We start from the raw sequence: 27,479 nt of genomic DNA, 5'->3' as shown, positions 1-27,479 counted from the left end.
ACGTCCGGTATCTTGTCTGTCTGTGCCACACCACACCCCCGTTCCCCCTCCTCCTCGTCCCCCCTTCCCCGTGCCGATCATTGAGACTAGTAGCACGTACCAGGGATCGTACATGCAATGTCCAATAAGTTCCAACTGACGAACCGAGCTAAGCCAGGTATCGACACGGCATGTGGGGCTCCGATTCCTTTAGTGCGTGCACAGCAGCTGAGAGAAGCGCACGCACGCCGCTTTAGTGAGAAGCACGGCGCTTACCAGCTGCCCTGTATGACTAGCTAGCGTGAAGCCCTTTGCGCCGGAACACCATTGCGGCATGGGACGAGCCGCGCGGTTTGTCGGAAAAGTTAAGTACGAGTGGCACAGCTTGCCAAGCAAGCGCGCGCTAAAGGCGCTCTCTTGTATTGTAGGAAGGTATGCCGCTATCTGCGACTACGACTAGTTGCAGGACGCACTCTGCGTGTTCGTGAAGTGGAGTACCTAGGAGGCGTTCTGGGCTGAGAGGAGTGCTAGGACCCCTCTCTCCGGTGGCGGGATTGTAGGCGGTGGCGGTGGCGGCGGGGCGGGGCGGAGTTACTACCGCGGCTGTCCAAGGCAGAAAGAGAGCCGAGTTTTTTCCCAAGCACCCGTCCGTGTGTCCTACGAGCCGTACCGAGCCGAGTAAAAGAGCGGCAGCCCTGCGCCGCTTCTTCCCGTCGGAGGTGGTTGAGCATATTGCAATGATAGCCGAGCCGAGGCATATGTCGTCAGTGAAGTGACACGTCGTATGGAGTTGAGGAAAAGACTAAAATGAGAAAGTTATTTGGAATGCCAGGCTGTCATTACAGGGAGTTTGTCTGCACGAATACCATCATGACTATCCCATGTACGTACCTGTCCACCACTTGAGTATTCCGGAGACTCGAGCGCTCGGACAGGGTATGAGGGGTATGAAGGGCTGACCGGTCTGATCAGGGGTCCGGACAACGTTGAAGCTCATAAGCATCGGCACTTGGTCGACTTATTTGAATCAAGCTCGACTATGCCTGCAGTTCTGGGAGACTTTGATGTCGGCAGATGATGGGATGTCGTTGGTGAGCCCGGGAGATGGGATTCCCACTCCGGGTAGATGCGGCGTGCGGGGGTTCTGATTGGTGCGTATTCGGCCCGCTGTGCTGCGTGGTACATGGAGGGATATTTTTACCATTTTCTATATTTTTAGTTTATAGAGGTTCTATTGGACGTGGTTGGTAGATTAAGTGGCTTTTATCCGCTTGAAGTACTGCATTTTGAGGCCAAAATGCATCTCTCTTACTGAGTGATCGTTAAGCCAGACTGCTTTGATCAAGCGAACGGACTGGCAGAAGCCGTTCGCACAGTATTACATAATCGGAATGAAAATCAAAAATAGGCCAAAATTCTAAATTACTTAGGCATTGAGAATCGTGAAGTGTCAGTCATCTTGCCCATAGTCAAGTCAGCAAAGTCTGACGTGCATCGTCGTTTTCTCAGCTACGTTCAGTAATCGAAGTATAGTACCCACAGTGCCGTGAAGCTAAACGCTGACATCCGAACTTCATCGGTCCGCAACCTTCCGGCACTCACCTCGTGGTTGCAGATCAGGTTTGCCGGCTGATGTTTCGGGTCCTCTCTCACAAAGCCCGGCCGATAGACTCAGAACCCGACTATCTTGCGGCATGTGGGTCCCCGACCTTAGCGTTTCACGCAAGTCGCCGACCGTCTGGGTATGCGCGCGTGTAGGTAAGAGGCGCAGCAGCAGCGCTTTTTTGACGCATGCAAGAGGGGTCTGACTAGCTAGCGCGAGGAGCCGCGAGTCGATTGCGTTTTTTCCCACCACCGAGAAGCTGGGCAATACGAGGTCTGCTTTCGCACTAATGCCGAGCGCGCTGTTGGCGCTAGAGGGACCCTTATAGGAAGGGATGCCGCCATCGGCGATTTGACACATGCAGGGCTGCATTTAGAGAAAGTTTGTACAGTGGAGATTGATGGGTAAGAACCAGGTTCTGGGCGCCGGGACTTACTCCAGGATTACCTGGTTCGCCGTCCCGGAGTTAATACCGCGGGTGCGGAATCTTCCGCCGCGTGGCCTGACTGAATGGGAAAGTGGGGGGTGGGGCATCCATTGTGGCACAGCAGAGGGGTATCAAGCCTGGTCAAGTAGGTGGGGGAACTCTTGATATGATTGAAGTGGTTGCCCGGAGGGAATGGGTGCTCGAGCATGTTCTCTTGTCTTCTAGCTACTCGGTTTTCTGTTTGATGTGATACAAAAATGCTCCACTCTAGATAAGAGTCAATTCCCGCTCATCCAGCCCTTCAAAGAGACGCAGACCAAGGCCTGGGCTCGCATGACCCACTCCAACTCTGAAAAATTTCTCGTCTTCTCCATCCGTTGGTGCCAATAGTAAGAAATGAAATGACCCCAGTACCAATCTGTTGTCCCGATAGTAGCCCACTGGCCCGTCGTGAAAGAGGTACATTGCGTAGATTGTTGTGATGGAGAGCTCAAGATTTCGATCCAGCTCAATCTTGATTCCTCTTTCAGTTGAAGAAGTAGCTATGAAAGCCTTATCAGGTCTCTCACAGCTTTCCTGGTCGATGTAGATGGCTAAGCCGTCAAAGTTTTGTGTGATATGCAGCGGCCTTACCCTAGCTTTCAGTTTAAGGTCTGCCTTCAACACACGCGAGCTGACTGGCTGGCCTGACCATTCGATTGAGTATTGAAGAACTGCGAACTCCGGATGCCAATCGGACCTATCTGTATGTACACTATAATCTTCGTAAGCAATAGGGCCGTTGAATGACGCCCAGGACCAGGAAGGAAGGCCGATTTGTGGATAATCCCGGTTCTCTGTTTCGCCGTCGAATTTCCACGCTAGACCCACGTGGAGATCCCGAAGCCACAGCCCTGCCAAGTTCTCATTCCCAGAATGGCATCCCTCTATGAGGTCGATTATGCCTGCTAGAGCTCGCAGTCTGTCCTGTGGATACGTCAAGGTACGCGATGTGAAATTGTTGACAATCCTATACCATTGGTCGAAAGGAGGAGACCGAGTTTTGATCAAGGAATCCTGGACCGGCATTCTGTTCAAAGCCATTCCTGAGATATCTTCTGGCCTGAAATGATAAGTAGATGACTCTCCGAATTTAAATCCGTATGGGAGAACAGACGAAGCAGAAACTGGCTCCCTCTCGTCGATCAAGCCGTCCTCGCTTTTCACCTTATGTTCACACTGCCAATATAGCTGGTCTTCGGCGCAATAAAGGATTCTCGGGGACAAGATGTTTTCTTGTAGAGTCCAAGCTCTCGTATTCAGAGCAGCATTGATTACAGTCCGCTCAAATCGAGAGGATCCACGAATCCACACTTTGCAGGCGCTGGACGATTCTACGCCCGTCCCAGCGCTTGTGATTTCCAAAGGAGCTGTTAGAGGAAAGAGGCAGCCGCCATCTGCGCTGGATGATCCACTTGCTGCGATCGTCAACCGAGAATTTCGGTAGATGTCTGCCATCTTGGCTATCTCCTCCTGGACCTCGGTTTCATCATCTTGCATGATGCAGAGGGCATCGATCCAGATATAGCGAATTCCCAATGACCTTGTGATTTCAATGGCGTCCTGGTAGGTCTTTGGAAGACTTGAGATACTGAATCCAGAAAGGAGTTCTCCGATAGTGTTCCCGCGCGCGGTCAATTTCAACTTTCCTCCCCAGCAGTAACTTAGCGTGGTGTAGAATGCCCTTTCACAGCTTCTACAAACAAGCCTTGCTATTTGTGATCGTGCACTCCCCACATCAATGACTCGCTTGGGCAGAATTGGAGGTTTCACTGGAGGCCCTTCCTTGCTGCAGTCGAACTTGTTGTCCTTGTCAGGGAGACAAGCCTCCAACCAGCCCCGTACGATAGCAAGTCGCGCATCGAAACCATTGTTTCTGCGAATGTTCCATGCTGGCCTATCAAGAAGCGTGTCTAAAATTTTCATGAGATCGGGTATGAGCAACGGGTATGAATAACGCACCATTGCTCTTCATTATTGCAACCAGATGGACTTTGCACTTGACGGTTTCATCGACAGTGTACTTAATAGAGTCAGAACGCTTTGGCCCATGCGGCCGATCAAATGTGATAGAACATACAAGACGATCTTGGAATATTTTAGGAATTCTTTCGTCTTCCCGGACGGATAAAGAAGCAGTTATCCAAATCCCCTTTGTGCCACGGTTGCAAATTTCGACATGGATGGCTGATTGTTTGAAACTCTCGTAGAGGTGAGGATTTTCGTATCTTAACCAATCAAGACAATGTAGATCGAGTTGGTTTTGAAGCAAGTAGCATAAGCGACAGGCAGTCGCGGCGTCCAGTAAAGCCGCCAGGCTAGCATGGTGCGGTATGCCTTCCTCTCCTGACTCTCCCCCCACAAGAACGATACGGGAGAGTAAATTCTGACAGTGGTTGCATAGAGCCATGTTGTGAAGGTTTGTGTACAGTGTTCGGTCTCGCAGTAGATACGATCAGGAGTGGGCTAAGTACGTGAATCCAAAGTTTCGACTTGCGATGAGCGGGTACTTTCGTAAAGCAAAAGGTTGAGAGGAGTGCGATAAGTTGGACTCATCCAGGAGGAGGAAAGGTTGCAAGCTGCTACAGTTATGGGACAATCACTCAAGACGTACGTGTCATGTAGGATTTGTGTCTTACTTATTTCCTTGTTTTGAGACTGCGCTAAGGTCCCTGCATTTGCCAAATAGAATTGATTCGGTGCGCTTACGAAGTGAATGTGCACACCCCCTCGTGAAACGTGCTTTTATCGCCAATCAGGAGGGAGGACGGATAGGTCGCACATGTTGGCCTGTGAGAATCGTGATTTATGTCCAGCTGATTTTGTTCTTAGTTGCAGCCTTGCGTCCACCAGTGTCACCACGATCGCCGGTCTAGACAACTTGAGCAACAGAAGTAAAAATATCATTGCAGCCTGAAGTATGTTCCTCACCACTTACAACGGAGTTCGATCGTGTACGTCCCTGAACTTCAAAGTAGCAACAAGCAGTTTCGCCCTTATTTTTTTACCCATTTCTTGTAGGAAGTGATTACAACTCCTAGCATATTTCGTTGCCCGGTGGTGATGCAGCTACTAGAAAGCTTCCACGACGACTCTATCGAGATTTTCAGACCCTCTAAACGCTATCAAGCAATTAGCTTATTTGATCGGAATACCACGCAAATACTGTTCGTTCATTTCGGCCGAGATTGTTCTTTGCAGTTCTTTTTTGAGAAATTCCGAACTCCTGCGAGCCTTACGTACAACAGCGAGGTTTCCCTAATTCATGCGCATTCCGAAAATTGGTGCAGTGTTACCGCTATGACTTGACAAGCTATATGATGCTATCTCATAGGCAGTGGGCACTGGAGACGTGGCCATGGTGTTGCCTTCCCCGATTGACCCACAGTTATGCATGTCAGCAAGGCTGAGTCCCCGCACTCCCGCAGCTACGCATCTGCGCACCTACGCGAGTAGGTTTATGGTCCTCCTATATATAGTTGGCCATCCGGATCCCTTTGACTGTGACCGTATGCACTCACATCAGATCAAATTTTCAGCCCCCCTCTTTACACAAACCTATCATCAAAAGCGCCGTTGGAAACGGTACTTGCTCTTAAAATGTCTTTTGCCAACCCTAAATTGGTTAGTCCCGGCCAGAAACATGGGCCTGGATCTTCACATAGCAAAACGGTCTTATCGGTTTGCTGCCCCTGCGGCACGAACAACGATTCTACGAAAACCGAACCGATTGAACGACTTCAACTACTCAGCCAACCTTGTGGAACAAAAGAAGGAACTCTTTGGCACTGTGGCCATGACGATCAGTGCGGCTTCCAAACAGAGGAAGCACTTCAAAGAGAGGTTCTTTGCCTGCCCGCACCACAAATTTGCTGAAATGAACCCAAGTGTGGGCAGGAGCGGCTGCGCATACCAAGGGCGCGGCTTCCAGAACATGGCCCAGTTGACGTATGTTTTCCTTTTCCTATAGCCCCACTTTCAAAACTGATGTTGAATCTGTTGTTGATCACTTTGCAGTCGCCATCTCCGGAGAACACATCAAGAAAAGATCAGTCGCTGCTTGAAATGTCAACAGTTTTTCAAGCAAGAAATACATAACCACGTATGCAGATGAACAGGTATGATGAGAGGCGAGGGGCAAGCCAAGCTATGGTTTTCCCTGTTTGCAAATCTCTTCAAAAACGCAAAGCCACCACAAACCCCATGTATGAGCTCTATTTTCGTGTCTTAATAGAGTTTCAATGCTGACCTATTCAGTTTATGCCGAAGACGGAGAAGCCTCAGCTCCTCCAAATGCTCAATTTCCTACCCAAGATACCGGGACTACTCCTGACTTGGAAGTCGAGAATGGTGTCGATTGTATTCACAACGCATGTCCAGCAGATCCAGAAGTTGCAGGAGTATCAGAGCTTGAGAATGCAGTTCTACAGCAGATCGCATCTCTGCAAAGTGCGGTAAAGCTGCAAGGCTTGCAATCAGCAACAGTCCGAACTCAGCACCTAGGACATATCTACAGGTCTTTGATTTCGCACACAAACATTCCCACGAATGGCCATAAGAGCTCCGAGAGTCTGGAAGATACTCGCAGCCCAGAAAGCAATACCGCAATCTTCACTACTCAGCCTCCAGCCTCTCAAAACATCTTTTCCCACCCTCCCTCCGGTGCCGAGCCATTCCCAGATCTCTCAGAAGAAGTTCCATTTAGCGAGCAGGACGTCTATGCAAATGCGTTCTCAGCTTTAGACTGGGATATCGAGCCACTCTCTTCATTTCCTCTTCCTTGGACAGAGCAATCCGGATATATCTGATTTTGTTTTTGTGTTTTGGCAATTAACTCCCTATAGCGTAGGGGTTTCAGCCTTTCAGAACCAGAAAAGAAAGAGAAAGAATGAAATAGACAAACCTAAAACAAAGCAGATGTTTTGATTTTGTTTCATTTGTTTTGTTTTGTTTATTTTTCTCTACAATCATTACATTGCATAATTTCACGAATGTAACCGTCGAACAAAGGGATTTTCTTAATTTAGGTATGGCTCCAGTCAGTTGTAGTCCAATCGAGATTTACCTTTCTCAGAACCGGTAACGCTACTACCTGATTTGTGTTGCTGTTGCATTGGATTAGGGAATTGATGGGATGGCGTGCACAAGGCTAAAGTGGACACACCTTCACGAGCATCCTGTCAGCTGAACTCAGCAACAATGATCGCCACCCGAGATATGCAATGTGTATTAATCGTCTTTTGTGCGAGGCGCAATCCCACAATTAGAGAAATTGTTATTCTAATAATATAAAATGCTAGCAGCACTGTCAAAATAATTGGAGAGGTAATAACCGGTTTTCTTTAATTTTGTGCTTTCGCTTTTCTCAGGCCATTAGGAACAGCCGGTGACAAGACTCGAGGCCAGCGAGATTAGAACATTCGAAACATGTGATGGATCTTTACACGTTCTTGATGACTCGGTACTATGTACTACAAATCCTAAGAGGTTATACCCGCACAATCCGCGCCACTCTGGGCTTTGGATAGAGGTAACAAGGCTGTCTTTGGGCCTGCTATGGATGAAATCCCCAAGGTCTGATGGAATGCTACTACTGTGTCTCATGCAGTGTCGTACAGGCTAAAGGCTGTGGGGATGAACTCGGGAATAAAAAGCAATGAGAGGAGTAAGATGGATCGGCACGACTGGATCGCGGCTATCAATGCAGGATACAGAAGTCTCAGTTTCCGTAGCCGTACTATGTATCCGTATGACGTGCCTTTCCCGAGCGCTTGGAAGAGCCTGCGAGGTGGTTTAGCTGCTGAAAATCAAAGATAGAGCCCCGCAAGCAGGGTGGTCCATCGTCCGTCCCTGCTCAATCGCGCGTGTGATTGAGCCAGGATGAAACTACGTAAGCCAATCGCACGCGCGACTGAGACGCAATGGCGGATTGATTGAACTACAAAAAAAGGTAGGAGAGTGGAGAAAAAGAGGGGGTGTTGGTAAATAGGGGTAAAGCGTTCAACACCATGGCCAGTGCTTATTCATACCCCACACGATATTTGATCAATATCTGGCCAGTGCTGTCTGTGCATTCAATCCAGCAGGATTGGCTCGTACGATTGACTGTAAAGCATCAGTCGAATCCCGCGCGCCCAAATGGACGGACGATGGACCACCCTGCCTGCAAGGCTGCGTTTCTCTACATGCGCCGAACCTTCTAAGATGAAAAAGAGCTCCATTTCCAGGGATTTTCGCTCAATATTCACTCTTGCTAGAATCAACGCAGCGAGGTAGGCACCTAGCGATTCCATATGCATCTCACTATCAGTTTGATCTCCGGCATTATTGCCGCTGGGGTTTTCCTGGGTGAGCTCTCTGTCAAAGAAGTACTAAGCTGAGTCATCCACGGTGCAATCATCGAAAATGCAGTGACATGGTACGTGTTTTCCCATCATCCAAGTGAAATACATTCAACCGCGTTCTATATACATTACTGAAGTAAGACATCTAAAGAGAGAAAATATTAGGTAGACAGGCATAAGCTCAGGTAACCGATGGACTACTTGCACGCAGTGCCAGTCTTGGCGATACTGCTCGAGTCGCCAGTAGTGTCGGTGTACTTGTAGTGTTCGGCGGGGTTGTAGTTCGTAATCTCGACATCCTTGACGGTCATGGTCCATGGCATACCCGCCTCCTCGGTGTAGGTAGTGTTGCCGCCAGCCCAAAGTCGTGTCCAGTAGGACTTGTCGGGGTCACCGCCAGCCCAGGTGCCCATCCTAACCTTCATAGGTGTTTGCGGAAAGTTGTGCCCATCAAGGGCGTCGGCATAGTGCATGGTTCGGACGGTAACGTCGTCGATGATCCAATCGATCTTGTCCTCAGTCCAGTCGATAGTGTAGGTATGCCAAGAATCGTGCGGGGTCGCCACGTCGTGGTCTCCTTCACGATCAGACACGGTTCCGTTGCCCTTTCCGAAATAGTCTGAATGAACCATGGTGTTGTTGCCGCCGAGGAATTCCTACAAGTAGGTAAGCATCTGTTCCTGTAATATATATGGGGCCATCTTACCCAATCAATTTCATCCAAATCATCGCTCGCCAGCGTAACAGAGCTGATAATACCCACTCCCGGGGACGACTTCATGGCAACAGAGACTCGGCCGTAGAAGATGTAGAAGTCCGTCTCAATAGTCGGAGCTTGGTATCTTCCCGAAATCGTGAAGTCGGCCCCATCACTCGTGTACTTGAGATCAGTGCCATCCGCTACCACCCAACGGCTATCAGCACCCTTGGAAAAATCCGTTACATGAGCGCTCGTCTGGCATAGTCCAGCATTCTCCGGGCAGGGAGCCTGAGTGCTGTCCATTGGGTTACAGGCCGTCGTAAGTTGCGCGGAGGAAGAAGAAATAAGGGCAGCAAGTGCGGCGGCCATCGCGCCACGCGAGAAGTTGTTGAAGGAAGACATGTTTTCGAATTGAGGTGCGTTGAGTGATGCAAGAAGAGAGCATCTGTAGGCCACTGCAATATATATAGTCCCGTTGGTTGCTCTCCGAGAGTATTGAGCTAGCACTAATGCGCGAGGCGATGTTGGCTCGTGCACTATCGTCTTGGCATTTGGTTGGTTTTAGTACTTGCCTCCCGTAGGGAGGCAGTTGGATAGCATCCAGACTCTTCCTCTCTCTGTTTGCGCTCGCCGGTCACAGCGCAGTGACCCTCGCCTAATAATAAATCACCCACTATCGCGCTGTCGATCTCTAAAAGGAGGCGGGAAATAACGACTTTGTAGAGAGAGCTAACGCGGCTCAAGCACGGCCATTTTTTATAGGGGTAATTACTGAATCCAACCCCAATTTTGCCCGAAAAGCCTAGACGAAACCCCTATAGACTAAACATAACCCTTAAACCGTGCGGGTTAGAATTCTCGCTTTAAGGTATTTATTTTTCAGTGTAATAAACATCTACGAGCCCAGTTGCCATTATAATAATAGAGAAAACACTTAAAAATTAGTTTTATTACGGTTCTACTTAGTGAAACAAGTGTGAATTTTGGTAGAGAGTTAGGTGTAGTTTATTGGGGTCAGATTTAGTAACTACTAATTTCACATAGGGGGTAATCGCTGAAAACATGTCTTGACGCCAGGACGGCGAAGGACAAGCAATCAGTGAAAATAGCAACGGAGAAGAGATGGACGGAGGTAGTAGCAGCACACCCAAGAGTTTGGATGCTGTCAACTTGTATTCCTCTATGATGAGAGCAAAATTGCTGGCTCTGCCATTGGAGGAAAGAAGGCGGATATATCAACACTGCGAGTCCTATCGCCGGGCACCAGGCGAATTCGCCAAGGGCCTACTCTTTCGCATACTAGGCAGCCGTTGGATGGGCAAGCCAGTTTTCACCGGTGAACCCTCACACCGAATACCTAGCATGCTCTTTGAAGAGGCGATCGCCAGGTTAGTGGGGCTTCGGGGATTCGACCGAGGGGCCAGCCCGCTCTGGAGGGGGATCGCCTACCTACGGCTCACCCACTGGCCGAGGCTCCGGAGGTTGAAGCTCCACTGTACCACGACTGTCCCACCACGGAAAGGACCTTTCTAACATTCTGATCCAGATTCAGACATACTCCGCGCCATCTCTCACTCCTGTTCACGAGATTCCCTCCGGGGACGGGATCTCGGGAGTCAACGTTCGCCGAGATGAGGAATCGCTTTAAAGTTGTGGGATGACGGTTGCGGAGATGCTCCTAGCGGGCGGGTTGTTCTAGACTTCGAGGACCTCCTTTTACCAGAATCCTCCGGGAACCGACTTCCATGTTTATGTCCTCGACTCAACATACTCTATCCCTTGGAGTGGCATTTACACTGGCATCAAAGACCCAGCCTTTTACACCAAATGGCGTTGGCTTTCCGAAGATACCGAATCTGCTGCCAATATTATCAAACTTTTACGGACAAACAAAGCCGGCCCTGATCCTCTTTAATCCGCATTGGTGCTCGTCACACTCTACCAGAAGCGAATCTAGTATCATTTCGTCTACGCGCTACTTACTATAGCTGTTGGTCACAAGACAGTCATTATCGGAGGCGAGCAGCTTCTGGAAATGTTGGGCCTTGTGGGGGAATCCTCTGATGGCGAAGATGGAGACGGAACGGCTGGGAGGCAGGTACAGCAGAACGACGTTCAAAACATTCGATTACGCATCATAGGATCCAAGACAGTTTGAAGTGGAAACAGTAGAGACCCTTTGATTCAGGGGTATCATGTGCTTGGAGGATCTATTGGGCACTCAGAATGGCCGTTGTTGGCGAGGACTATTCAATTGAGTGCTTTCCACAAATGGATACCTGAGTTGCACCCGTGTACTTGACTTACCGCAACGTATTTTCAGGCTTGTCTGATGGTCTGTCGATTCACTTTTACTACTAAGAAGATGCATGCCTCCATTTCCTCTTGCTGGAAAGAAGAAAGAATAAGAAGTGCGGTTCACCGGCGCTGATGTAAGTGGTGGTGTATGATTTCGTTGGGTGAATCCCCAAACCCACAACTTACTCGGCGGAAGCTGTACATATTTCCATCGGGGTATCCGTTCCATAATGTGCAAGGCTGACAGTGAATGTGGTTATGTGATGTGACTCTATATTTTTATGAGAGCTGTGTGCATGATACCTGACATTGGAATTGGCCCAGTCCATGTCCAGCCTGGTGCTAGGGACCGCCAGTTGGCTCATATACGTCGGAGGCATTGGAAAGCTTTTCCGCGAGCCGTGCCTCGTACGCCTCTCACTCGTCTTCCAGCTCTGCCGCGAGAAGAAAAGCGCCGAGCACACAGTCAAGTTCTCAAGAATCACGACCACAAACACATGCCTATCGAATGGATCAGGTAGGGAATGATTGAATTAGTCTACCAGGCCGATAACGAGGGTTCAAATGGTGCTAATACTAACACTACCGGGTAGACCGACTCGGGGTTGTCGATGTCCTTGAGGTGGCTTGGCGTTCCTCAGCAGCTGCAACCACAGGAGTCGCAGTTCTTGCCGGTGCCGCAAGCCATACCCATGTTGCAGTTCCTGTAGGTGCTGCACGTGTACCACGGGCCGGAGCCGTCAGAGTTGGAAGCAGTCCAGCACCACTTGCCACTGCCAGCCGCGCCGCAGGTCTTCCAGCAATATCCGTCCGTGCAGCCGTATTCAGCGCCCCACCAGCAAGCTCTCTTCTCGAGGCCGAGTTCGGTCGTAGTGTCGTTAGAGTCGTCCACAGGCGCGAAAGACGAAGATGAACTCTCAACGTTCGGGGTGTTGCCGAGGGGATGTTCGGCACACTTGCGGACGCTGGCGGGATCGACGCCCTCGGCGACGCCGTCGAGCGACATGACGCCGAGACTGCCACATTCAGTGGCGGCATCGGAGACGGCGGCAGAGAAGACCGGGCTAAAGGCGGCCGCGGCGAGGAGGAGGATGGCGTTGAACTTCATGGTTGGAGTCTGACAAAGAATTAGTCCCACACACGAAGCTGAATGAAGGGGCTGGTGACCTGAAGTGGGGGATTGATAGGACGATGTAGATGTCTGTTGGTGATGCTGTTTCGAGGAGTGCTCTGGATGTGGATGAAGTCTACGGGAGGTCAGCTTTTATACCTTTCAAATGTACTCTTGGCATTGTCAGTCGGCAGTCCATACCGGCCAAGGCATCAGTTGTCATTAATTTCTCACCCCACAGAATCCTTCGCCGACGGATTCACCATCCCAGATCTCTGGTATACGGAAGTGCTACCTTGAACCAGTTGAGACTGGCCTAGAGGTTGCATTGCCATGTTACTTACAATCAAGTCATGAACCATTTGTACAACTAAATGTCCCCGCGAACACTTCACGGCGTGATCACATCCTGTAGATATGAATCATCCTATATATTTGGCTTTTCCCCGCTGTGTACCAACACGTAAAGCAGCAACGCGCATGCCTTACCTGAGTGGTAGTATGGGGGGTTTTGTCTTGATGCTGTCTGATGATAAATGTTATACCTCACTATAGTTTTCATGGCACAGCGATATTCATGCCTACAATGCTAAGCTTGATATCTTGGAAGTTGGAACTTCCGCACACTGAATCAAAGGATTCAAGTCCCTCAACACTAGCGCGGTCAGGCTTGCATGAGTAAAAAATTATTGCACAGTGGCGATGAAAAAGCGTGACATTTTGTGGAGAACACTCAGACAGTGGCTGGAATTAGGGCGAAGATGTCTTCCTGTTGCCGGAAGTGCCGTGCCGAATTTTTTCGTATTGAGCCTCAGCTTATGCGCCTCGCCACTCGCAGCTTTACAAAAGATGTTTCCGGTCTACCTCCTTCGCCAAGTGGATATATCGGCCTAGAGACCCCCATCGGGTCCGAGTATGGACTGAATCTGGAACTCCAACTAACTCCTTCTCCTCGTTACGCTTGGCAATCTCAGCCCTGATGTATGTCCTAAACCACGTCTAGCCTCTCGTATGTTTCCGTAAGTCATAAGCAAAGCATCCAGCCGAAGAATCCGACATGTTTGCCTAAATAGGTGGGGAAAGCAGTGGACGCAAAGGTGCGACCGAGAGAATTCTGCATAAAGTGTGTCAGCCTCGTTCCTAATCAGGCGAGGAAGTTAAGATGAACAACCCCACCGGAGGCGGACGGTCCCAAGTATACGAGGTCTCAAGGTCACGTGATTTTCGCAACCACTTCCACACTTGGACTCAGCCAATCACTTATACTGAGCAACCCGCTCAGTCAATGCTACGCGGTGAGCTGACATACCATACGAGCGTTTTTTACGTGTAATCACAGTTCTTAGCTCGCCTGATCCTGGGTTGGGTGTGTAACACCAGCCATTCCTGCATTGTGCGGCTGAGTTCCTACACGAGCATGCAACTGAAGTGGGGTAAACTCGTAAAAATAGCCAAGTGCTGGCAGCGAACCCACTCTTTTGAGTTACAGACCTGCTCTTTGTGTCGCGGGTTTTCGTCCTCCGCAAAAACGTGGGTGGGACAATCATAAATAATCATACACAGTAATGCATTGGCCCGATCAGGCAAGAGTACAAGCGAATGCGAGGTGTTCCAGGCGGCCCGAGCCGCTGGAACCCCGGGGTGGCGGTAGAAAATTCTGGCCAGAAATCCACCAGGATGCACGCACAGTGTCCCCGTCCATATCAGCGTGCTTATTCCGCCACACCGGTCAATTATCGTAGTTGAAGGAGGGTTTATATGAAGAGAGGTTTCGAACAAACGTCAATGCATGCCTTGCTGATGTAGCCTCTGGCAGTTGGTTTTTTTAAGGTGCAATGACCAAGTCTACTCCCAATCGTGTGTGAAAACCATAAAAGGAGGAGGAAGAGGTGATGGGGTGAGGGTGGGTGCTTGGCGTAAGCGTAAGCGGGAAGCGGGTTCCTGCGGGGGTCTGCGGCAACAGCCCACCTAACATTCCGAGCGCTGACCGTTCCTCCTGAAGCGGGCTTGGCAGACAGGGACAACAGGAGAGGGAAGAGACTGCCGATTGGCTTGAAAGATGTTGATCTCCCTTGGGGACGATCCATCTGCTGGACCTGGATCTCGCTCCGGCCGACGATCGGACCAAATCCTGATCTTGCACCCTCCTGATGCTGTTGAAAGAGCTGTGAGGCACTGGGCGAATGACGGGCGGAAAGGCGGTCGAGATAGCGGTGGTTTGATGAATAGAAGTGCAGCTGACGGCTTAAAACCTCGCCACTATCTCCTTCGCCGTCTTCTGAAATCTCCTCAGGCCCGCAAAGTAAAAACTACACGCCACCGCCTTCCCATCGACATCACTCCCAAAAGTCCACGAATCCGTCGCCTTGAATAAACTTCCCTCACATAGCCGATCACAAAACTCCACCTACTCCCTCTCCGCGTCGATCGTCGCCTCCACCACAACATTATCCCCCCATCGCCCTCCCTGTTGCCCTCCCCTTCCTCCCTCCCAGTAGCCATTGTGGTGAACTCAGTACCACTCTCCACCACCGGCGAGAAGTTGCAAAACGGGCCCTGCGGGCCTCCTATCATGAACAGGTTCGGAAAACCCGCGGCTCAGAAGCCGAGGTAACTGACGGCGCCGCGCTCCGGCCCGTACTGTTGCATCGTCAACCCGCCGCAGCCGGCGATGGCATCGACGTCGGTGGCGGGGATGAAGAGGTTGAGGGCGTGAATGGTGCTTGTGGGGGTGGCGGACTATCGCTTGTCCTGATGCCGTCGGGGACGATGGCGACGATGGGAGTTTCCTTGAGATCGAGGACGTCGACGATGGGGCGGTTGAACTGATCTTACTAGCCGCTGTCACCCAGAAAACGACGGGCTTGGTGCCGATATTGACGGAATACTGCTGGCGACGTTGTACACTGGTTAGGAACTTGATCTGCAGCGCCAGCGCCGTGGTAAATCTGGACCACCCTCGAGCCGCAGCCGATGACGCCTACTCGCTTTCCTTTTGACTTCGATGTCGGGGAACCACTGTTGCCAGTGGACGGCCTTGCCGCACTTGAACGTCTTCAGTAGAAGCCGATTCCCTTTCAGTAATATATCCTTTCGTGGTTAGTCTGACTGATACAGAGATACGAGCCACAGGCAAGGTCCCTTGACTCCGCCCTAAGCTTCTTTTCCAGCAGACCCCATTTCATCTTGGCATTTTGTTTTAGAGTTAACTTACCATGGTGATGCGTACCGGCTTGACTTTCATGTAAGCTTCTACAGCCCATCTCATGGCATACTGCACTTGATGATAGTCACTTATGGGCCTCATAAAATCGTTGTATGAAGTAATTCCACCAATATTATAGACATACACTGTTCTCTGTCAAACCGCTTCATCTCTACTCTACTGATGTAACCTCTCTCTAGATACTTTGCAAACAAACACTCCGGTTATATCTCGGCTAGCCAGGATTTACATGCTCAGTCCACGCGTTACTGCTGGTGAAAAGGCCGAGCACTTCTGTATTCCATGGACCAGAAATTTATTGCTCTTTGGGATATTGAGCTGAAATAGTGCGTCTCATCATCGAGCCATAGCTTCTTGAAGGCGAGGTCCGGTTTGCTGCAGAGCGCGATGGCGGCGAGGCTGAAGGGGAGGGCCAGGTCGGGGAACGGAGGAGCGGGGTCCTATTGGAGCGGGCCGCCGGTGGAGACTGAGTGGGTGCGTTGAGGAGGCGGTTGACGAGCGCCATGGTGGCCGGCATGGTTTCGTGAGAGTAGAAAGAATAGCAGCTGTTGAGCATAAGGTTGGGGGTTGCTCTTGTTGTTGAAAGGAGATTGAAAAGTCACAGTGGTAGGTCGGGCATCCTTTTATATTTTCCACCTTCCACCACGTGAACGCTTATCTACCGCTTCATACGGACATTAGTCTCTCACACGTGCACGTCAAGACAGTAGCGTATTAATAGTTTCGACTAGATTACCAGTATAACAACTACAGTCGAGAACAACTGAAGTTCAGCGTGGCTAATCACAAGCACAGCTGAGATCAGGCACAGCTGAAGTAGTCGAGATCAGCATTCGAGAATAATCACTAGAACAACTAGATCCAAACTGTCGGTAGACTAGATGCAAACAGTTAAGCAGAGATAAGCAAAAGGCCAGACTTTACCCTGTTGTACCAAGCTAAACCAATCCATCCACCCACGAAAGGAACTGCGCCGCCTCCTTGCTTCCACTACCCACCCGAGACCCTGCTCCACGGCAAATCCCCGTCACCCGCCAAGGACCCAGCATCATTGCTCCGAGCACCACCACCTCACACCTCCATCCAAGCCCACCACCCCCTCAAAAATCCGGCGAGTACACACACCCCACCGCCGGCTCCTCCCCGCCCTCCCTCACGATCCTCGCGATAAACCGCACACACCCCCTCGTCCCCATCGGAAACACCTTCCACTCCTGCGTACTCACCCTCCACGCGCCCCCCAAATCACACGCCCACAGCCTCGCCCCCTGCCACAACAACTCCACACTACCCCCCACCGTCGGCGTGCTCTGCGTCCACCCGCTCACCGCGTCCGGCCACGCGTCCGTCGGCGGCGCTTCGTTGGGCAAGCCGCGGTAGCGCAGGAGGCCGGCGCTGCGGTCGTCGAAGACGGTTTGCCAGGATCCGCTACTGCCGGGTTCGTTGGGGCCGTTGTACAGCGAGAGCGTGGTGGTGTCGTTGTTGTGCAGGAAGACGGCCCAGGGGCGCGCGGGGACGGTGGCGCCGACGCCGCGGTCGTTGACGAGGGCGCAGGTGGTCGAGGGGTCGGCGGCGGCGGTGTAGTTGAGCCAGAGGCCTGTGTGGTGCGCGGAGAGGTACGTGTTGTCGATCGGGTTGCCCGGGCTGAGGGCTGTGATGCTGATGGTGGTGAGGTTCATGGCGGGGGGTGTCCAGGTGGGTGGTGGTGGTGGAGGGGGGGAGTCGCGGGGGAGGAGGGGGGTGGCGGAGGCGGAGAGGATGAAGGTAGTAAGGGCGGTGGTGAGCTGCATGGTTGGAGAAAAGGGGGAGAGAGAGAAGTGATTGTTGAGTGTGGATTGGGAGTGGTTGGTGTGGTTGGTGGAGAGCTCTGTCGTGGTGGATTGGGATCCGTTTTTATACCTTTCTCTCCTCCTGCTGTGATGTCCTGTGTCTGTGACTTGAAGAGTACGGATGGCGAGATGATGCCATTGACATCCCCTTTCGGGAGGAGTAGTACTTGGGGTAGAGCGGAACAGGAAGTGGGCGGTCTTGCCTTGAAGCTTGGCACGGCAGCTCGTACTGAGCCACCAACTGCAACCTCCATCCATCTACTACGGCAGTTAAAAAAAGGTTACCCTTCGTGATTCTCTCGTTGAGGAGCAGCATCAGCTTGTGGAAGCTATTGTATGGTTCCGGGATGATTGTTGGCTCTGTAGTCATGTCCAGGCGTGTCCTTTGGCAGCTCCCGAGGGGAGTTTGGATGCTTCTGAATACGAGTCATCATGGCTCACATATTTGGAGCTTACAGTACCACCATATCTTGAGACATCTCATGGTAGAACAACATCGTCGTATGTTCCTTACTTCCCTCATCACGAAACGGTGGCTAAGATGCATGAGGTCGTTCCAGGACGGACTCCACCGGTACGAAGGTTGAAGATGCGAAGCAGAAGAAATTGAAGTAAGTCGGCTCTTGGTACCTGCAGATCGGCACACAACATGCGCTGGGTAACGGTTACATTCCATTAGTCAGTCGTGGAAGGCTCACGCCAGTCGCTCGCCGGGTGACGGCTGCGCGCAATGTTCCCGGGGGTTCCAGAGCGGAAACGCATATGGATTTCGTCCTGATCGAGATCCTTACAAGGTAGCTGAAGGATACAGAGCCCGTGAGTCCTGAAGGCGAGCGCAGCTGCGCAAGGCGGCCAATCATACGACAAGTCGGACGAGGTTGTACAAGACATGTGCGGCGTTCTTGGCTGTGACCCGAAATCCCAATATAGCAACGCCTTACCTAACGGTGATCAAGCTTTCAGGAAAAGGCGTTGAGAAGGTGTATTTGCGTTCCACCTTTGGTGTTGAGCTTTGGGAAGCATGGCTCTTGTTCAGGAATAGCCAGCGGCAGGTATCCGGACAATTGGACGAGTCTGGAATGTTGCAGTGAGGGGTTGATCAGAGATGAGCCTCGCGCAAGCGGCTAGGTGCGGCTGGCTGCAGTCATGATGCAGCAAAGGTAGGATTTTTGCGTAAGCTGAGGATGGTCCGATTCCCCTCAGTTCGGCTACAAATGCGTCGGTCGGGCTGGAAATTCGCTCAGCAGCAGCAGGTCATTGCAAGGAGTACCTGAGCGATGATGCTGGTAAATTATGCTTTGCATCGAGCAATGTGCGGGGTCGTCCAATCAGTTTGTGTCTCCGTAGCGATCGTCTGATGCACGGCAGCCAGCGTCAAGCTGTCGCACGCCTTCAGAGACAAGACTCAATGCTCTCTCTGATGATGTCGCTGGCGGGAGTTCCAGGCTTTGGAGGTCCGACATCGCAGTTTGCGAGGGAAGTGAGCAGAGCGTCGTCGAAAGAAGGATTCACGGGGGGAACCGGCTTGTGCGGGGTGATGTCTCTCAACGCCCGTTTGGCGATCGGTCGCAGGCCAGCTCGAGCGTTTCAATACGAACGGGCTGCACCTATTTCGAGGCAGTCTCCGTGCTTATATTAACAGCAGCCGGCAGCTCTAAAACACGCTCGACAGAGGGGCCTACCTTTTTGCTGATCGACTTTCGCGCTGCATCGCTCGCATTCCCGTCGCATGCGCGAGGCATGCGAAATGTGACACGATGGTAGCGTGATCCACGGTTCGCGTGACCCTTGGGCGCATGTTGCTGCTTATACAAGTGGCGACGGCATTCTTGTGCGAGCGAGCAGGCTTCGTTCTCCTGTCTCCCCTCGTCATTCGGTACATACGTCGCTGCGCAAATGGAGGACGCCGAGTTTCCTCTCGCTCGAATATTGCTGGCCGTCATCCCCGCAGCGCTGGTGTTCCTCTTCTTCGTTTCGGTGCTTTTGTGGGTGTCTCATCAAGCATGCCTTTTCTCTGCTCGTCCTGCGGCTTCCCCTACTTACTCGGCCTGTTGCTGCGCTCTAGTGTGCCCGTGGTGCAGTCGGTCTCGGAGGATCTCCACTCTCCACAAGATGTCATGGTCTTGCTGGATGACAACGCGCCGTCCATGCCCTACGGAGCCTGGCTGGAGCTGCAACGTCAGAAAGCTTCACCGCATATCTTTGACAACGCAGTGTGGTAAGTGGTCCACGCGAAGGGGGTGCGGCCATCGCTGATTGTTTTTCGCAGCGCCATCTGTCTGGACATGGTAGAGAAAAAGGACGAGGTCAGGGATCTGCCTTGTTCTCATGTATTTCACACGGGCTGCCTGGACGGCTGGGTGTCCCGCGGCCATTATTACTGCCCGCTCTGCCACAGGCTCGTCCTGCAGCTCTTGCGTGATGACGCGCATGTGGGAGACGATCGAGTCTAATTGATAAGCCGCTCGTATCTCGCTGCTGCAGCTTCAGCGCTGGGGATTGGTCGCGCAGCTCTGTTGAGATATTGGCCCACGGAGCTTTTCCCGCGACGAGCATCCCAACAAACAGGCCGATGCAGGGTGTGAGTTTGTTCTCCGCAGCGGCATGTGCGGATGGCGAGACCACCAAGATGCAGGGTGTGCGGGGCCGGGTGGATTGGGGCTTATCACCACACCGTCGCGTCACAAGCAAGCTATAAAACCCCCGGGAGATCTTCCCCAGAGCGCTATTCGCGAATTCCCCCAGCTGCAAATCCCTCAACAGCTGCAAGTTTCATCCTCATCCATTCGCCAGTCATGCAGGCAAGCAAAGATACTCCGACCCTCGTCAAATCGCCTCCGACCCCGCCGCCCGAGAAGCATGACTACGCGGCTTCAGATACGTACACCGAAGACGAATACGTCGTCATTGAGTGGGAGGAAGATGAGGCTGAGCGTGCAATAGACCTCGCCAACTCGGCGGACCTCTCCTCCTCTTCGCTGTCGGCCACCGACCTCGCGTCGTCGTCGCACTCGCACTTGTCCTCCTCTCCCTCCGAGGAGCAAATGCATCAGTCCTGGCACGGCATGCCGTACGATAGCAACCCCGACCAGCACAAGGCTCATTGGTACCACGAGTGGCTGCGCGACAAGACGGTCGAAAGGAGCGACCCGTGGGGCTTCTCCAGCACAGGCGTCTCGCGCACCGCCAGCCCTGCGAGGAGCGCCACCGCCTGATCGGCTTCCGGAACATCACCACCAAAAATTGGGTTGAACATTGGGAGGAAAAGCGGGCGTCTACGGGGAATGGCGGAAAACCGGGATCGCCCTTCGCAGCGGTCAATTTGACGTTGTTTCGTTATCGTCAAGCTGTACCACTATGCCGTAACGACTTTGATGAAGAAACGAGCGTCAGGGGGGTAATGTTTTTTTGGTATGTTGGCTGAAAACTGGCAATTTGTCGAAGGACATGCTTTGCTGGATTTCGTTTCCGTAGCGGCATTTCTCCCGTGGCTTTTTCCTATCTTCGTCAGCATCCTTTATCAATAATCCCATCGCAAGCTTTTTTCTGCTGCACCCTTGATCTCCAAGCTCTTTTAGTATCGCAGTGCTGCTTAACGTCACAGCTCGCCAAATTCTTCCATTGACTCCTTTTTTTTTTTTTTTGTCGATCCCGCCCGTGAAAACTGTGGGACTCGAAGAAGCAGAAACAGCGGGCGGTGGGGCAAGGATGCCAGCAAAACACGACTTCGACACCGTGTTCCAGCGGCTTCAGGGGGACGAATCCGGTCTTCAGCAATTGGTGCAACGATGCACTGAAATTTTGGTGTTGCACTGACAGATAACATGGCCGGGCAGAGATAAGAAACTGCGGGGCAAGCGGCCCCCGGAGAAGCCAGCCCCGATACGGCATGTCCAAGCGGACCTCTCCGCTTTCGGTCTGATATTCCAGACATCGAGCTCCCCTCCACTTTTGGCAGAACTGAATATAAATTGCTGGCAGTCAATGAAGAAGCCTCTTTTACCGAAGACACAGTCTCGAAGCAGCACTCGCCGGAACCCACCATGTCGGACCTCTACACCGAACTCACAGCCCCCAATGGGCTCAAATACACGCAGCCGCTGGGCCTGTTCATCAACAACGAATTCGTCCCCTCCACGTCAGGCAAAAAGATCACAACAATAGACCCCGCGTAAGCCTCCTCATCCTCAAAATCCACCACCGTCCTCCCTTCTCACCACCACCCCCCACGCAGAACCGAAAAAGAAATCACCACCGTCCACGCCGCCTCCGCCACCGACATCGCCACCGCCGTGCGCGCCGCCCGCACCGCCCTCACCAACCCCACCTGGAAAGCCATGGACCCGACCACCCGCGGCGACCTGCTCCACAAGCTCTCCACGCTCCTCGAATCCCGCCGCCACCTCTTCGCCACCGTCGACACGTGGGACAACGGCAAGCCTTACACCGTCACGCACGACGACGACCTGCCCGAAGCCTTCAACACGCTGCGCTACTACGCCGGCTGGGCCGACAAGCTGGCCGGGCAGACCATCGCGACGGGCCCCACCAAATTCGCCTACACGCTGCGCCAGCCCGTCGGCGTCGTCGCGCAGATCATCCCGTGGAACTACCCGCTCGCCATGGCGGCGTGGAAGCTGGGCCCGGCGCTGGCGTGCGGGTGTACCGTCGTGCTGAAGCCGGCGGAGCAGACGCCGCTGTCGGCGCTGCTGCTGGCCGAGGCGGTGCGCGAGGCCGGGTTCCCGCCGGGGGTGGTGAATGTGGTTAATGGGTATGGTGCGGAGGCGGGCAGGGCGCTGGCGGAGCATGCGGATGTGGATAAGGTTGCGTTTACGGGGTCGACGGCGACGGCGAGGGAGATTATGAGGGCGGCGGCGGGGACGCTGAAGAATGTTACGCTGGAGACGGGGGGGAAGAGCCCGGCGTTGATGTTTAAGGATGCGGATATCGAGCAGGCGGTCAAGTGGACGCATGTGGGGATTATGGCGAATCAGGGGCAGGTGTGTAGCGCGACGTCGCGGATTTTTGTGGAGGAGGGGGCGTATGAGGATTTTGTGGCGAGGTTTAGGGAGACGGTGAGGGAGGTGAGCGTGGTGGGGGATCCGTTTGATGAGAGGACGTTCCAGGGGCCGCAGGTCACGAAGCAGCAGTATGAGAGGGTGTTGAAGTATGTGGAGTTAGGGAAGAGCGAGGGCGCGACGCTGGTGGCTGGCGGCGAGCCGTTGCGGGAGAAGGCGACGGCGGATGGGAAGGGCTTCTTCGTTGCGCCGACGATTTTTACGGATGTCACGGAGCAGATGGCCATCTATCAGGAAGAGGTTTTCGGGCCGTTCGTGGTTATCGGGAAGTTCAAGACGGAGGAAGAGGCACTGAGGCTGGCGAACAACACGACGTACGGGCTCGGAGCCGCCGTGTTTACGAAGGATTTGGAAAGAGCTACCAGAGTGGCGAGGGAGATTGAAAGCGGAACGGTTTGGGTGAACAGCAGCAATGACTGCGATTACAGGTCAGTTGAACACCCTTTTCCATGGCTACAAGAAGCTAACAGCCACTACAGAATTCCGTTTGGTGGGGTGAAGCAGAGCGGCGCAGGCCGCGAATTGGGCGAGGCCGGCTTGGAGGCTTATACGCAGGTCAAGGCAGTACACATTAACATGGGAAGCAAACTTTGAAGATGCTATATTTAGGCCAGGGAAGGCTGGGACGCCTCTGGAAGATACCCTATCAGATATTGAATGATTTCCACAATTCTTCCCACTCAAACGCTACCCGATCGCTGTGTCGAGCCGATTGCTAAGCTTGCATGTTATCCTTAGTCGCACGTCTCTTTCTCAACGCCCTAAGAACAAATATTTTTTCTCTCAAAGCCATGAAAACAAGAAGCGCGAACGGTCAATGACCTACGAAGCAGATTATGGTCAAAAGTGCTGCGCATAACCCCTCCCCTATCTTGTACAGAAGCCTCCAGGTATCGTGAATGGTTTTGATTCCTTGATGAGAGGTACAGCCAAGTTACACAGAGTCGATCATGATGCTAAGAACTGCAAACCAGAACAATAAAGGACCGTAGAACCGACTGAAGTACGCATGGTAGTTGCCGTGTGCTTTCGAAAACGCAAATTTGCCGAGTATAAATTTTGCCCAGAAGTTGGTGGAGATTGCATACGCACGTGGCTCAGGCTCTACCTCCAGCGATGGTTGAAAATGACGTGTCTCCAGAAAAAAATGCCAGATTGGTGTTTTGATTCCGGTGAGATCTACCCGATACATACCTGTTTCGTGCTTTTATGCGTCGAGCTAACGTATTGCTGGATCCTTACTCCGACAGTTCGTACTACGTACATTCTAAGACTGAAGTGGAGGCTTCATATCCTATTATTAGCGATTGACAACTGTTCTTGATAATTCGATTGGCTAGAGATAGATTGCTGCCTAAAATTCAGCTTGCTACGTACTATCGGATCCTGTTTTACAACTTCCCGCTAAATCTCCGATGGAGCCCCCATCTCCTCACAGGTCATATCGTCGTTGTTGTTCTAATATTTAACGAGACCCTACTTTCTCGCTGAAATATCATTCTCTCTCAAAATAATTCCTCCCACTACTCAGGCTTTATCGTTCATATTTCCAACCGACAAGATGGACTTCGTGGCGGGCATGGACAGCTTGCTTCATCCACGTAGAACCTCGAATGGCTCATCTCGACGGATTCCCCATCTCGGATTTCTCTTCGTTGGTCCCTTTGATGAATTCCCACAGTACTTCATGGACGACATTGTCCGTCCATCTACATCTACGGACTATTCAGGAGTCAGGTTCCTGCGCCCGTTCCAGTTTGAGCACGAGCAAATGGCATTCGCTCAAGCTTGGCTCTATCTTGGGATGTTGGTCGAGGTGCTAAACCTTGGCCGTTTCAAAGATCTTGGACCTCAGTTTGGTCGCCCGTTCACTTTCGAGGATTTCATATACCAGGAGAATGGACGGGACTATCTGAAGACCAATCTCGATGCACAGTTCCTCCACGACTGGTACATCCAGATGTCTGTCATGCACAAAATGTGTTCAGAGGCCCCAGAACTCCAACGCCTACACGACCGCCGGCTCGCAGAGCTTCGGCACATTTTTGAAAGGTGTTACATGTTCTTCACCCTCCACTTGAACTCCACGCTATTCTACAAGCTCCCTGAACCCATGAACGAAGACTACAAAATTGTTCATTCCTCAATATCCGTGCTTGGGTCCTTCCTCATGGACTGGATTGAGCACATATTTGACCAAAGAGGACATAAACTGCAACTCAATTGGCTTCCGGGACTCCATATTCAGGATTCATTGTCCGGGCAATGCCCTGCAAATATGTTCAGAATGCAGAGTCAGTACCGCAGCTACGTCATGCAGTATCTAGCGGAGCTTCAGTGGCCTGTCGATGATAAAAATCACTCGGGGTGTTCAAATCGCAAATGCGTCGCTTATCAACTGGACAAGGCCACCTACACTTTCAAGAAGAGCCAAGCGTGTCTTGGATATCAGTGTGGATTCGATGGACCCAACAAGGATGCTGTCAAGGATATTCTGAGAGCAGGAAAGATCCCGGTCATCCAGATATCCAGTGGTTCAGGCTCCGATATCAAAATGGAAGTTTTTCCAGCGGATAATCGAGAGTACGTTGCGCTTTCCCATGTCTGGTCGGACGGATTGGGTAATCCTTTCGACAATACGATACACCGATGCCAGGTACTAGAGATCCGCAAACTTTTAGAGAACCTCCCAGCATTCAAAATTGACTGCGTATGGCTTGACACATTTTGCGTCCCTGTGGACGATGAGAGTCTGCGAACGAGAGCCATCAAGATGATGCGATACACCTACGAAAAAGCTCGATGTGTATTAGTCCTCGACTACACTCTCGAAACAGTATCCCTTGGTATATGCGACTGCGCAGAAGAACTCGAAGTATTGCAGAACGCTGCCCGGGAAATCGCTCCCTCTTCAAACTCCCTCTCTAAACTTGCAGAACCGGGCACGCTTGAAATATTCAAACATTTAGCCCTCCTTTTCCTGCGCGGAAGGGCTGACCGTCGATCAGAACGGCGAGCCTATCATGTTCTCAAAGAGGCTATAGTGCGAGTGGCAAATTCTCCTTGGATGAGAAGACTCTGGACCTACCAAGAGGGACGGTTCGCCGACAATCTGTATTTCAAGTTCGCAGACGGATATATCGATTACCAATCGGTGTGTTTCTATAGCTGCTGTGGTCGACTTGCTATGGGCGGCTTATTCTTTGACCCAGTTCTTACAACGCACAGCAACAAACTGGTATCCATTTGCAGACTTCCCGGTGGTGATAGTAAAATATCCTACGAGGAACTCCTTTCTGTGGACCCGCTTCTTCCAAACCCAAATGATGTAAACCTGCGCAATATTTTCAGTGCATTGGCTTGGAGATCAACGAGCAGGTCAAAGGACGAGCCGGTGTGTCTGGCAAGCATCCTAGGCCTTGATCCGACTGAGTTTACGGATGTTGACCAGACCAGACAAATCTCCAGGCATCCAGCCACCTTGCCTTTGCTCGATCTAAGGCTTCCAGCCCTTCCACGCATGCTTCTCAGGGTTGGAAGGGTGTCCCTCAGTCTGATATTTCAGTCGAGTATGGACATAGAAAGGTTCAGCTTACCGGGTTTTCACTGGTGCCCAAGGACACTGCTCGACCTTCACCAAGAATACACTCCCTCGGCCAGTAAAATTGGCCTTGCCCCATGCACGAGGGAAGGTGTGAAACTCAACCTGCCTGCTTGGGATATTGGTATCGTGCCGCACAAAGCCACCTCTCAGCCCCTGTCCAGATATACATATACATTCTGGATGCGGGACATTGTTCATGGGCTTTACAAGCTGTGTTTCAATTACAGACTCAGCGATGAGGACCTGGCGCAGAGACTTGTGCTCATTTGCGAGCAGCCAAAGTTGGAGTTGATTCAGAGGAACAGTGTGAATGCTATTGGTGCCATATGTTTGGGAACCAGAGGAGAAGTGAGGCACGCAAAATTTCTGTTTCGGGGACTCGTGCAAAAATGGACCCCTCAGATCGACTTGATCCGTGCAGAGCCTCTCACTGTGGCATGGACAAACGAGCGTGTTTCCTGGTGCCTCGAATGAGTACGACTGATTACGCTGTGTAGCGGTAATACCAGTACAATATATCTAATTCTGTGAATCAATTGCGTCACTTGCTTCTCGTTCCTTGTCGGAGTGACTGAATCTGGATATTTTTGAATTATGAAAGACATTCTTCCCTAGCCAAATAATGTATCGCACGAACAAAGATTTCCCTATTACCTATTAACGTTATAAAACAAGATCCTCTCCTCAGATGTCTCGGGGGGCATACAAAGGCCATCAGAAAACTGGCACCCTCTGTGGACGGGAAGACTCTGGCTTCTCGCTCAAATGATTGTACCGTCAAGCTTTAGGATGCACACACTAGAGATCTACGCAATACACTCGTCGGACATACAGACTGGATCAACAATATCAGTTTCTCCCGGAAATTAGAATCATTGCTTCAGCAGGAAAGAAAGTGAGACTCTGTGACGCAGAAGTGTGCTCAAACGCACTTTTTAATCCTCGGACTTCCGTAACATCCATCACATTTTCTCCTGATGGGACCATCGTAGCAGCTGGTTTGAGGAAATCAATTGAGATCTGGGACTTATATGGAGAATTGCGAAAGAAATCTCTGTCAGGCCATAAATTCGACATTGGTGGTCTCTCATTTTCCCCGAACAGTCGCATCTTAGCCACCACGGATTCCACAAAATGGATCAGGATCTAGGTGCTCGATGAAGACACACCACCGAAAGAAATACCTCTCGGCTATTCCTTTGTTTCAACAAACTTCAGTACAGTTTTCCCCTGACGGAAAG

At 51.7% G+C, this 27,479-nt stretch overlaps 6 protein-coding genes across 6 annotated transcripts; 3 read left to right on the top strand and 3 right to left on the bottom strand.

The window, feature by feature from the left end:
- Positions 1-8,589: 8,589 nt before the first annotated feature.
- Positions 8,590-9,395, bottom strand: LTHEOB_5294 (Extracellular cell wall glucanase Crf1 allergen Asp f9; the record flags this gene model as incomplete). Its single annotated transcript, XM_035514423.1, has 2 exons — positions 8,590-9,048; positions 9,099-9,395. The coding sequence occupies 2 exons, from the start codon at positions 9,393-9,395 to the stop codon at positions 8,590-8,592; spliced, it is 756 nt and encodes a 251-aa protein (XP_035374162.1).
- A 2,632-nt stretch (positions 9,396-12,027) lies between these two features.
- On the bottom strand, positions 12,028-12,498 carry LTHEOB_5293 (uncharacterized protein; the record flags this gene model as incomplete). The annotated part of the gene is made up of 1 exon (XM_035514422.1): positions 12,028-12,498. The coding sequence occupies one exon, from the start codon at positions 12,496-12,498 to the stop codon at positions 12,028-12,030; it is 471 nt and encodes a 156-aa protein (XP_035374161.1).
- Positions 12,499-16,827: 4,329 nt separating this feature from the next.
- On the bottom strand, positions 16,828-17,517 carry LTHEOB_5292 (Cell wall protein; the record flags this gene model as incomplete). Its single annotated transcript, XM_035514421.1, has 1 exon — positions 16,828-17,517. One exon carries the CDS (start codon positions 17,515-17,517, stop codon positions 16,828-16,830), a length of 690 nt encoding a protein of 229 aa, XP_035374160.1.
- A 2,834-nt stretch (positions 17,518-20,351) lies between these two features.
- On the top strand, positions 20,352-20,771 carry LTHEOB_5291 (uncharacterized protein; the record flags this gene model as incomplete). The annotated part of the gene is made up of 1 exon (XM_035514420.1): positions 20,352-20,771. The coding sequence occupies one exon, from the start codon at positions 20,352-20,354 to the stop codon at positions 20,769-20,771; it is 420 nt and encodes a 139-aa protein (XP_035374159.1).
- Positions 20,772-21,599: 828 nt separating this feature from the next.
- LTHEOB_5290 (uncharacterized protein) lies at positions 21,600-23,228 on the top strand (the record flags this gene model as incomplete). Its single annotated transcript, XM_035514419.1, has 3 exons — positions 21,600-21,727; positions 21,791-23,062; positions 23,114-23,228. The coding sequence occupies 3 exons, from the start codon at positions 21,600-21,602 to the stop codon at positions 23,226-23,228; spliced, it is 1,515 nt and encodes a 504-aa protein (XP_035374158.1).
- A 1,093-nt stretch (positions 23,229-24,321) lies between these two features.
- Positions 24,322-25,297, top strand: LTHEOB_5289 (Het domain protein; the record flags this gene model as incomplete). Its single annotated transcript, XM_035514417.1, has 2 exons — positions 24,322-25,217; positions 25,291-25,297. 2 exons carry the CDS (start codon positions 24,322-24,324, stop codon positions 25,295-25,297), a joined length of 903 nt encoding a protein of 300 aa, XP_035374157.1.
- Positions 25,298-27,479: the final 2,182 nt, after the last annotated feature.

Source organism: Lasiodiplodia theobromae, assembly GCF_012971845.1.
Source record: "Lasiodiplodia theobromae strain AM2As chromosome Unknown scaffold_14, whole genome shotgun sequence".
Taxonomy (NCBI): domain Eukaryota; kingdom Fungi; phylum Ascomycota; class Dothideomycetes; order Botryosphaeriales; family Botryosphaeriaceae; genus Lasiodiplodia; species Lasiodiplodia theobromae.
Note: the sequence above shows the minus strand (reverse complement) of the source record. Positions and strands in the feature narration are given on the sequence as shown.